The following is a 12,207-nucleotide window of genomic DNA, read 5'->3' as shown; positions in this document are numbered from 1 at the left end:
AGTAAGAGGTAGATAGAATAGAGAGGCAGAATTTGCCCTACCTTCTCTTCTGGAAGTTTCTTTTATCCTCAGCATTGCTCTGGGAGTTTGAAAAGATGCACAGTAGTGCTGCCAGTGTCCTGGGACTATCCAGTGCCAATCACTCCCTGGGCCTCAGTTTCATCATGTAAAATGAGGGGAATGTTTGCTCTCCAAGGTTCCATTCAGAAACCTCTCCCAAGAGCAGGAAAGAAGCCTGTCCCCCAAAAAGGATATTTCCCCCTTTGGTCACCTATGTTCCAAAGCATCTCTCTCACATCTGAGATGTCTGCACCTCAATTCTGGCCACAATGTCCCTTTGTCTTAATTTTATAGGCGTGTTCAGGGCTCCATAGTACAACCTGGCAGGCGTTCTTTACAACATTCTTTCCCATAAAAAGTTTTCAGCTCCTGCTTCCTTATCATGTTTTTTCCCTTCACCTCTTAAAATTTGTCCTCAACACCTGGCAATAAACTTTACCCCTAAAAACACCCCTGAAAATTGCCCATAAGTGCCGAGACCATAACACTTGGCTGTAGCATTTGTAGAAACATCAACTTTAGAGGAGTAATAGCAAGGCCCTTTCTGATATTCTGACCTGTTTTTGTCGAATTATGTTTCGTTCAACAGGACTGCAATGAAAAATGGATTATCAAATGACTTGAAAATGGAATGGGATTTGCCTCTAGAGGTGGGATCAGGTGGGTCAGAACAGTGGGGGAGGAGTGTTTGTTGAGCTATATCAGTCATTTTTATAAAAGAAATGGTTCTCTGCCTCACGATGATGCACACAGTAGACTGATGAAGAGCAGAAATTTGCAGAAAAGGCTCTTGCCGAGAGGAGAGGCACGTGGAAACCCTCTCTCTGTATTTGTGAGGACAGCCATGTTGAAAGCAATTAGTATTCTTCCACCAAAACTTCCTTGGTGCTATGCTCAGAGACCACATTTTACAAGCAGGAAGATGGGTTCCCATCTTGCAATTTTGAGGCCAGGCTCCCCCATTGCTAGCTGAGTGGCCTTGTTAGAAGGAAGTCCTCAAACCTCCAGTTTCCCACGCTGGAAAGTGCGGCTAAAGCCCTTTACCTTTTGGACTTGTGAGAATTCTAGCGGATTTTATATGTAAAAGTGCTATGTGGAGGTGATGACAAATTTTGGATTTTAATATTTATTTTTATGCCTTTTCCCCTCTCTGGCACATAGCTAGAACTTTGAGGTCCTCCTGAAAGGACCTTCGGTAATCTTCAGCTACCAGATGAACAGCTGTAGAGACCAAGGGAAATGCCTTGATTTATCAGGTTTATGTTGTTGAATGGGGGAAAAAATTGATAATTTTACTTATGAAGGGAGGAAAAGGTGATCCGCTACCAGGAGAAACCTACATTGTTCAGACTTTTGCTTTCTACATTTTGTTGTTGTTCTTGCTGTGTTTTTTCCATGCAGACCAGGGCCCAAGGGATAATGAATCTCAAACAAGCTGAGAGATCTTTAGCAAGCAAAAGCTTCCTACAGGTTAGCGGTAATGGTGGATGTAGGGCATGTCAATAAAGCATTTCCTAGACCCTTGGAGACAGAGCCCTGAGAACTCTTCATAAATTCCTTCTGTTGAATTAGCAGCATTGGGAACTCTGTTCTGGATTTGGGGGTTCTTTCCCCAGCAGTCACGAATTTGAATTCAGTTGGCCATTCCTCTGCTCTTCAGGGCCCGCACTGATTTAACCAAGGTTGAAGGTCGCTGGAGGAGGCACCAGCCCTTAATGCATTCTTGGGCAAGAGGAAAGAAACAGTTTCTTCTAAGAAGGAACAAGACTTAGGATAATGGTCTAACTGATAACACAGTTGCTACTTTTTCCCCCTTTGTTTTTCTTTCTTCCATCCCCCCTTCCCCGTTTCTTTCAAGTTTCACATCTTTACTCACGTTAAATTAATACTTGGAGTTGATAGGGCCGGTTTTAACTTGCTTAGGAAGTTAATGTTTTCCTTGTTTCTAGTCGGAATTCCCAGAGACATGGAGTGACTTTCTCCTGCAAATCGTGCTTTCCCAGAGTATGCTTGACTTCCCCAAAACATTGTTAATAATACTTCGCTTTTTAACTGTAGGAGACCTTCAGCCATTGCAGCCTCTGCAGAAGCTGTAATGGGAGAAAGCCACACAGCGCAGCCAGGCCAGGGCCCTCTGGGGGGTTCCTGGACTCCTCACCACACTCCAGGCCCAGGTCCCTCACAGCACCAAAGGCTGCGGTGAAAGAGGCCTTGCTGTGCCAGGTTGGGGCAAGGAGAGGCATGAGACAGGCCCTCAAACATCTCCTCCTCGGAGGAGCCCCTTTTGCTAAGGATATGCATTCCCTTAGGTTTCAGTTATTCCTCCCCCCCAAAATGAATCCCCAAACTGGAAAAGCATCTTTCATTCACACAGTAGCATGAATGAATTCACAGCAGGCCCTTTGGATTATCATTTGGGGGTCTTGAAGCAAAGGAGGGAGAAGGCACTTGGGACCTCCGGCAAGGCCAGCTCAGGCCCTGGGGGGATATGGATAACGGGGATACCAAAACCACAGGAGGCATTCGGGAGGGCACCAAGAGGCTGGCCGGGGAGGCCATCGCAGGTGGGCGCGGGGGCCTGGACTCCGCAGGGGGGGGCGCAGTCCGTCCTGCGGGCGCTGGCTGCAGGCACATCCGACCCCTCACCCCCATCCCGGTACTTCCCTTAATCCCAGAGGAGCTTTCCGATGCCCAGAAAGGCCCCTCCGCGCAAGGTTTCTGCCCCGGGTCCGCGGAGATTCGGGGACCCAGTTCCGTGGACGTCCCCGCACCCACCGAGGACCTTGCGTGCCCTCCAAAGCAGGCCCGTCACGCAGGGCGGCGGGAGGGGGGCGCGGGAGCTGCATGGCCGCCGAGTTCCCGCTGCCCAGCCAGCCGGCGCGCCCGGGAGTGGCGCGGCCGCGGCCTCCCGGGACGTGGGCACACGCGCCCCAGGGCCCGGCGCCCTCCTGCCGGGAGCCCGGACCGGCCGCAGCCGGCGCGGCCCCGGCCTGGGGGGTGGGGCTTGGGGCGGGGGCGGAGCCAGGCCCGCGGCCGGTGTCAGGTTGCTCCGGTAACGGTGACGTGTCGCGGCGTGGGCGGGGCTAGCACGCAGGTTGCATATTTTAGGAAGTGAGGAGGAGGCGCGGGCTTGAGCTGCGGCTGGGTCTGGGGCGCAGAGCTGCGGCGGGAGGAGGAGGACACGTGGCAGCAGCAGCGGTAGCAGCCCCGGCAGCGGCGGCAGAAAAGGCATCGGCCCGAGCCGCCGGCCGTCTTCCCTCCTTCCCGCCCCGCAGCAGCCCTAGCTCCCTTCTCTCCGCTCACCCGGTCGCGCTTGCTCGGCCGGGAGCCGCTCTCTTCGTTTCTTTCTGATTCTCAAGCAACAGGACCCGGCGCGGGGCACAGACCACCGCCAGTATGGGGAAGGGGGTGAGTGTCCGGGGAGCCAGGGGAGGGGCACGGGGAGCCCTGGAGGGGAGGAGGAGGAAGAGGAGGAAGTCAGGAGGGCGACCACAGCCAGCGGGAGGCGGAGGAGGAGGAAGCGGCGGGGCGCGGAATGGGTTGGCAGAGCGGTGAAGCTTAAAAGACGACGCACTTTGGAAATGGAGGAAGCGCAGTAATGAGGGGCGGGCGGGGGAAGGGAGCGCTGGGGGGACGGAGGGCGGCAGCGCCGGGCAGCGCTTACACCCTGGAGAGGGGCTGCGGGCCCTCGAGTCCGAGCGCGCCCGGGGTCCGGGCTCCTGGAGGCGGCGCTCGGGAGCCGCGGGCCCAGGAGGAGGAGGGAGGACGGCTGCTGGGCGGCCCCGGCAAGGAGCGGGCCGCCGGCGGCATCCCCAACCCGCTCCTTCCCTCCCTCCCTCCCTCCGCCCGCCCTCACCTCGCGTCTCTCGCCTTCCTTTTTTTCTCCGCCTTTCTTGCCCCGAGGAAAGGCGTGCTCCTCCCCTTATCCTGGGGCGCTCTGCTCGGCCACTTCCCGGACTGCCGTTCCCGCCGCGGCTCCTGCCCGGCGCTGGGGGGCTTGCGACGCGGGGGCGGCCTTAGGGTCCCAGGCTTCTTCTGGAGGCTTCGGTCTTAGCCAGTTGCCCGCAGAGGCGGCCGCCCTCCCCTAAAGGAAAAAACTGGCTTCCCCTTACTGTGGAGCCGGTTGGGCAGGCTGGTGCCAGAAAGGGTGTGTCTTTGCCCTAGGTTGGCCTTTAAGGTATACTTTTGAGAGCTTCAATGGGCCCCTTTCCATAAACATGCGATGCGCCCGGGGCAGCTGGAGCAACTGGAATGGTTATCTTAATGGTGGGGAGGGTGTGTGTAGATTTTTTTGAGGGATGATCCAGGAAGGAGCACAGGCTGATCTGCCAGGGTCTCCGGGTACTATAAACACGAAAAAGGACGGGAAGTCGGGGCAGTACGCAGTAGGAGTGCCGACCTGCGGAAGAGGGGTGTTCCCGAAGGAGCGAGGGAGGTCCCCTGGGCAGGAGAGGCGAGCGCTGTGGGGATACCAGAACGACGGCTGGTTCCTGCATTTCTGTAACTTGGAGCTGTGATAACCCGTGCCCACGGCAAGAGACTGGGTGGCAGACCCCAACGGGGCCAAAGTCCAGTCGAGAAAAGTTTATACAAAAGAACAATCAGAAGTATCAGTTGATGGGATAAAATGACCAGGTCAAGAGAACACTGGTAGGAGAGAATCCGCTCCATTGTGTCCAGGGCTTGCACAGTGCCTTGGCGGTTAGTAGGTCTTTGAAGGTTCTGAGGGCTCCTCGGTGTGGAGTGAGTGATGGGCGAAGAGGGACGGTGCATTCTTTGGGGACTCTAAATGGATTTTGAAGGAGGTCATTGAAAGGCTTGGACCTGGTCGAGAAAGTAAGGAGAGGTGGGAATGCACAACTGGCATCTTCTAAAAGCACAAAATGTGGAGGGCTGGCTCAGGTCAAGTAGCTGAAAAGAGCTGAGTGCCAGCCTCTGTACTTCCAGGATGAAAACTGGGTTAGTGGCCTGTGCTTGTACCACACTATCAAACCCTAAGTCATTCCAGTAAACAAGCTCTTTAAAGCTCATTTCTTTGTCTCTTTCCCCTCAAAAAAAAGTTTATTTCTTGAGCCTCACATTACTGACTGGGGGGGCTGTAGAGATCGTAGATATGTACCCGGGGCCTAGGAAGGTGAAGTGATTTGCTCAAGGTCAAATGGTTGGTTAGTGACACACCAGACGTTCCTGATTCGTGAACAGCCTGTGGTCTCCCAGCCTGAAAACTCACTCACTCCTTAACATTGCCTGATACGCAGAACTCTGAAGTTATTTTTCAGATGAAACTGGGTGTTTGTGAGGCTGGATTAATGGACCAGAGAGATGTTTGAATAAGTTACGTCCATAGATCTATATGTCCCTTTTGTAACCACACACATGCACAGTGGTGGTAAAGAAAGCAACATACCTGGGTCGTGGAGGTTCAACCTAGATGTCTTATGGATTTTTAATAAAATGCCTAGTGGCTGGCAAACACAAAATTGAATTGTAACTGGTTAACACAGGCTGATATGCTGCTTATCTGCTGGGTTGTAGTTAGTATTTTGGGTACTCTGATAAACAAGGGGGGGTGGTGTGTGTGTGTGTGTGGGGGTGATTCCCCTGGGATAAAGTTACCCCTTTGTCCCCAATGACTTACGGTGATAGTCCAAATGTTCAGAAGGATATTTTATGCTCAAATGTTGGGATTTTTCCACATGGGGATTAGAATGTGGGTGGAGTGGTGACTGAAGCCCTGCTGATAATTGGTTAACTAGGAAGCCAGTGCTGGCAGCTAATTTTTAAGGTCATTGTTAATTTCTTCCCCTCCCCTTCCCATTACTGTTGGGAGCCCAGGTTTTGGTGATATTTCAGGTGATTTTATTTCTCCTTAAAAATCGATCTCCTAAGCTTTTGGTAAAGAAATGGAAGAACAGCTCCTGCTGAATCATTCCTGGATGAAATAGGATTTTGTCCTTTTTTTCATACTGGGTGTTTTTGCCAGTCACTTGGCTTAAATCCACAGCTAGGCCTACCACCCACAATCCTTTAGCTCACCAAAGGTACGCAAGAAACTTTCTTTTTTCTCAAGTTTACAAAAAATGAGGGGAGGGGAGATGTCACCTGCTCCTTCACTGCAGTTCTCCATCGTTTGAACATTAACTTAGTTACCTAGAAAAGAAACCATGGTTTATGGGTAGTGATTTAAAGAGGAGCCTGGAAAAAGGTGCAGGTGAAGGTTGCACAAGGGATACAGATGTCAGCAGAAATCCTGGTTGTATGGTAGCACTATCAGCTGCCCTTTGGGAGCTCAGCTTGAAAGTGTGACTAAATTCCCTCTGGCTGCTATAAAGCTAGTACTTTAGACTGAAAACATCGCACGGCAGAGTCCTCAGAGTGGAAGGTTGCCCAGGCCTGGCCCGAGCAAGTGGAGTGGTTATGGGAGGAACTGGTTAACTAGCCCTAGGGACAGAGAAGAAGGTCGGGGGTGCATCACACCGTTTGCCCCTGTCAAGTGTTCAGTGTATAAGTGACGAACAGCCCCCACCCCCCTCGCCTTTCTGTACCCTGCTCTGAGGGTGTATTCTCTTTGGGTAACTTACTGTTTGTTAATTTGTAGTTTTCTCTGCCAGGAAGTTTGTAACACTCTGGTGACTCACCTTTGGGTGGGAGGGTAGGAAAGGGGGAGGTCTGCATCATAAGTCTGAGGAGACTGAGAGTAGGCTAAGCCTGACAACCCCCATCCGCAAAAGGGGACGAGGAATTTTTTAAAATCCAGTAAAATGTTTATTCAGGTGAGGAATAAAACTTAAAATATCCAGACCCCTGGAAGTGTTATTCCTAAATTGCACTTAAAAAAAGTGAATTCGGGCTTCCCTGGTGGCTCAGTGGTTCAGTCCGCCTGCCGATGCAGGGGACACGGGTTCGCGTCCCGGTCCGGGAAGATCCCACATGCCGCGGAGCAGCTGGGCCCGTGAGCCATGGCCGCTGAGCCTGCGCGTCCGGAGCCTGTGCTCCGCAACGGGAGAGGCCAAAACAGTGAGAGGCCCGTGTACCGCAAAAAAAAAAAAAAGTGAATTCAACATTATAAAGCCCAATAGACTGGGTACCCATCCATTCTCCATCCCAGAACCCTTCTAAAGCATTGTTTTCTGATTATTTTAGCAACAAATGAACAGATAAGTGACTTTCTGTTCAGTCAGGCTACGTTCCTTTTTTTGGGGGGTTGCATTGGGTCTTCGTTGCTGCGCGCAGGCTTTCTCTAGTTGCGGCGAGTGGGGGCTACTCTTTGTTGCGGTGCGTGGGCTTCTCATTGCAGTGGCTTCTCTTGTGGAGCATGGGTTCTAGACATGCGGGCTTCAGTGGTTGTGGCGCACAGGCTCAGTAGTTGTGGCTCGCGGGCTCTGTAGAGCACAGGCTCAGTTGTTGTGGTGCACGGGGCTTAGTTGCTCCGTGGCATGTGGGATCTTCCCGGACCAGGGCTTGAACCCGTGTCCCCAGGCGGATTCTTAACTACTGCGCCACCAGGGAAGTCCAGGCTATGTTCTTTCACATAGCATATCCAAACTTAAGAGTGAAAGAGGCTTTAAGGAAAATAGTTTTCGAAGGATTTTGTATGGAAAAGTAAGTAAAATTAGTTTCTTTATTTAAAACAAAGTTTTTAAAGCCCTGAAGTGTCAGTTTCTCATCTGGCCCTTAGGTAGAGTACTCACCCAAGTGGAAGTCACCTGTGTTCCGTTTAGAGAGGGTACAGGGGAAGTGTGAGCGGCAGCTGTTGTTGGGATTTTAAAGCATTTGGCGTTGAGAGATCTAATCTTTATAAACTATGGGTTTTTGCTGTTCGTCAGTCTTAAGTCTTTTCAAAACTAGAAAATGGTTTTTCTTTCAGCTGAAAAAAAACTACTGAAGATTGAAAAGAATGGGAAATATTGAATACTATGAATTACCCTCCAAAGGGAAGCTGAGGGGAAGTGTCATTGGACACTGCTGGGATGCTATTAACGGCATCTTCGCGTTCTCGTTTACTTTCACTTTCCAAGTAAAAGGCATTTTTAGAGTCTTGGTCAAAGTCTTGTGAAATAAAATGGGCTTTTCAGCCCTCTGTGAGGGACAGGAGGGTGAACATTTGTGCTGTGGTACCTTCTTCTAGACGCCCAGGGCGCTCTGCCAGCCAGCAGGCCAGAAGAAGAAACACGAGTGTCAGATCAGATGGGCTCACAGTAATCAGAGTTGCTGCTTTTGGCCAGCAAAGCACTGGGCAGAATGTTTCCCCATCCCTGCCAGAGCTGTCCAATTTTGGATTCCGCTGAAATTACGTGTCCAGTAAGTGATAATGTGAAGGACAGAGAATTTTAAAATCCACTACTTTTTTTTAAAACTCTCCTTCGTTTATATATTTTTGGAAAAGGAGCCATAACCAAGTCAGGTCTGAACTTTCTCACGTTGCTATGAATCGAATGTGTGTGAGAGGAAGTGTGTTCTTTGGCTGTAGTCATAGAGAGACTGTTCTTTGCCTATGAGTCACCTCCTTAGTTGTGTTTAAATCTGTCGTCAGGAATCCACAAGCAGTTCTTCACATTTATTTGACTAATGTTTCAGATAGCAGATTCTGTCAGTGAGAATAGAGGCACCCCACTCTACCCCCCAACCCACCCTGCAGTTTTCCTCTCTGGTTTCATTTGGATCCGGAGCCAAGGGGATTTTGGCCAGTGGGCCCCATTCCTTAGTTCCTTTGTGACTTTGCAGTGGATTATATCTGAGCATTAATTATCTCTGTACCTGGTTTTATTCCAGCCCTGTTCAGTAACAGCTGGTAGACGTTTTTGGTTGGTGATCTGAAAAGTTGACCCTTGATGGCTTGTGTTTTTGTCTTTGGGACCTGGGTTGTTTGGGGGCCTGATGACCAGCATGTTAAGGTTTTGTGGATCGTTGAGACTTAGTGCTTGGTTTATCCTTCCAGTTTGTCATCGTGGTGAGGGCAGGGCCTCACGCACTTGGGGTGTTATCTTCTTGTGTTTTTCCTTTATCCTCCACATGATGCTTAGATGCTTGCTAAGGTGCCATGTTGGTTTTATTGGTTTCAACTCCGGTGGCATTTCTCTAGTGACCCACCAGACGTTCCTGATTCGTGAGCAGCCGGTGGTCTCCCAGCCTGAACACTCACTCACTCCCTAACATTGCGTGATACGCAGAGCAAGTTATTTCTTGAGAGTTCTATTTCCCTATTTCTCTAGGGCCTGTCACTGCCTTTGTCCTCTTCAGCCCTGCAGCTGTTTTACTTCCCACTCTAGGCTTCAAGGTACCAGTTGAGGAGTGATCAGGACTTACTGGAAACTGATTCAGTCCCCTTTTAATGCTTGTGCTGGTTACTAAGCCAGGGTCTCTCAAACCAACAACATCTTTTGAGTAGCACCAGCTAAAGAGTGGCCTGACAAAATGAAAAAAGGCATGAGGAGGGCAGCAAATGGGTGGAAACAGGCAGAACATTTTAACTCTTCATTACCCAGGTACCTAATGTAGAGGTAGAAAACCCCATTGAAAAAACAAGTTTTTTTAATTTTAATTAACTGAAAAAGCACATTTTTAAAGAGGTCGTAAATCTAAAGTATATTGATTATTTAGATGTTTTAGAATGGTTTTTTTTTTTTTTTTTTTTTTTGTGGTACGCGGGCCTCTCACTGTTGTGGCCTCTCCCCCTGCGGAGCACAGGCTCCGGACGCGCAGGCTCAGTGGCCATGGCTCACGGGCCCAGCCGCTCCGCGGCATGTGGGATCTTCTCGGACCCGGGCACAAACCCGTGTCCCCTGCATCGGCAGGCGGACTCCCAACCACTGAGCCACCAGGGAAGCCCCATAGAATCATTTTGAATGATCATGGATGTATACTAACTATTGCAGGTAGGGTGGACTGGCAGTCTCGTTGAAATTTCACATGCAGGCAGATTGGGGAGGAAGGTTAAGCCTTGTTCATTTTGGGCTGAGGGAACCCGCTGGCTAGAACTGGAGCTGTTTTCTTTGCCCCCTGCTGGCTGATGGGCTGCAGCCCAAGTTTGGAGGGACTGAGCTGGGCTCACAAAGAGACCCACTGCTTTGGCCTGGCTACTTGATATTCCCCACCTCGCGGCAGGTTTAGGTGAGTGAGAGAAGGACTGTGAAGGCCAGGTGTCCCTCGGGTCACGTCCTCTTCCTTCTCTGCCCTAAACGCTGCTCTGGGCTGCAGAGCCCTGCAGTGCCATCCTCTTTCAGCCCCAGCCGTCTCCACCCTCAGCTCCCTGGATGGAAAATCCTTGTACATAAACTAAACTACTTAATCATTTAGGAGCCATCGGAGGTGTGATGAACTGCGATTGGTCATGTCTTATATCTTTATAAGTTTCAATTGACGATGAAATAAAAAATGCCCCAAATGAGGTGTTTTTTTTTTAATTCATAAAGACTTTTCATAGTAAGTGACGAGTGGCAGTGATTTACGTGTTCATTAAAACCAAGTTATAATAACCTTTGTGTAGTGCCTTGCAGAGTACCTTCACATACACATTTGTATTTGATAATGATTAATCGTATATCATCCCAGGGAGACTGGAAAGCCTACCCGCGCCCCCCTTTTTACATAAAGGAAAGATGTAGCCCAGACTAGGCAGTGCCTCTAGGTAACCAGTGAGGATCGGAGACCATCCCTCCAACTTCCTGCTAAGGTGGAATTTGCCAAATTGGGTTCAGAGGTATCCTTTCTACAACCCTCTTGGCCAGCTTTGAAATGCGCTGCATTTGGGGCAATTACTTTTACCCTCCTGGCCCCTCTTGATAGTCCAGAGCTTTGTCAGTTTTGGAAACAGTGCTGTTTTTAGGTGTTTTGTCTTTGGATTTGATGGCAGCCCCTTGATTCATCTATCAGAATGCCTCTCTAGAGTCTTTAGTAGTTACACCAAGTGTTATTCCCATTTTAGGCAACGAGGAACCTGAGGCTGACTGTTCAGGGTCGTATAGCTGGCACATGGCAGAGCTAGAATGACTTGGGACTGACTTAAAAGTACCATCCATAGTCCTGTCCAAAGGGTGTGGACATCTCTGCTTGCAGGTACCCTCCAGACTTTATCAGCAGCAATTTCGGAAGTCTGAAGACCTCTGACCTCCCGGCTGGCCACAGGGCATTGTGCTGATGTGGTGGGAGCTGTGGCCAGACATCACACTGCACAGTTGAGAAAGCCTCTAAGGCCTGATGGGGGCCGGTTGAGATGGGTCCGAAGGCCTCGGGGCAGCTTCAGCTGACGGAGACGTCGGGTGACTCGCGTCCAGGATGGAAACTTGTCTCCTAAACTCATTGCACCTTCTTTGTGTGCCTTTGTAAAAATTTTTGGGATGTTTGTCTGCACCTGTCATATCCGCTTCCCACTCCACCCCCTTTAAATTGTTAATTACTGAAGAAGAGGAAGGAGCATCTCCAGCCCTAGCAGGCCTTGCTCATTGTAAGGATTTGGTCTGTGTTTTTAACAAAGGGAACGTTGGGGCCTCAGCCCTGGTGGCTGAGGGTGGGCACCTTCCCAACGTTGCACACCAGCCCCACTCTGTGCGTAAATTCACAGACAGACGTGAATGGATGACAACAGAAAATAGTGTTAGAATGGTGGGAATCAGCAATTTTGCACAGGAAGCTTTGGGAGATGTTTACTGACTGTAGTCTCCCTGAAGCTGGGACAGAATTGAACAAATGAGGAGTTTGGTGCTTTGCAAAGTGAAAAAGCTGCTAGTGAACTCTCTTCTCCTCTATCAGGAGAAGTAACTGAAATTAATGAAGCTTTTGCAGAAAATCCAGGGCTTGTCAACAGATCTTGTTATGAAGATGGTTGGCTGATCAAGGTGACACTCAGTCACCCTTCAGAACTAGATGAACTAATGAGTGAAGAAGCATCTGAGAAATGCATAAAATCCATTGAGGAGTGAAAATGGAACCCGTAAAGAAACTAGTTTGAAACAACTAAAAAAAATAATAATAATAAACAAGCGCACCTTGCTCCAGGTTTCAACCTTGGTTCCTCCTGTCAAGAATTTTCTCACTCCATCTCCTGAGCACCCTTGCCCTCTACCCAGATCAACTGGTGGCAAAACTCATAGTGAACCGTTGAGAGGATGAAATCCCCAGGAAGCACAGGGCGAAGTAATGACACTTTAT

General features: G+C 50.0%; 1 protein-coding gene across 1 annotated transcript in view; it reads left to right on the top strand.

Annotated features, from left to right (window-relative positions):
• Positions 1–3,181: 3,181 nt before the first annotated feature.
• The window catches only part of ATP1A1 (ATPase Na+/K+ transporting subunit alpha 1), a 33,213-nt gene continuing 24,187 nt past the window's right edge, over positions 3,182–12,207 (top strand). Inside the window, exon 1 of the mRNA XM_082832350.1 lies at positions 3,182–3,468. Within this exon, the coding sequence (XP_082688476.1) occupies positions 3,457–3,468 (12 nt within the window). The 5' untranslated portion in view covers positions 3,182–3,456. The remainder of the gene's footprint in view (positions 3,469–12,207) is intronic.

The sequence above is a fragment of the Leucopleurus acutus genome (assembly GCF_964270905.1).
Source record: "Leucopleurus acutus genome assembly, chromosome: 2".
NCBI classification, from domain to species: domain Eukaryota; kingdom Metazoa; phylum Chordata; class Mammalia; order Artiodactyla; family Delphinidae; genus Leucopleurus; species Leucopleurus acutus.
This window is presented reverse-complemented; position numbering and strand designations above follow the sequence as displayed.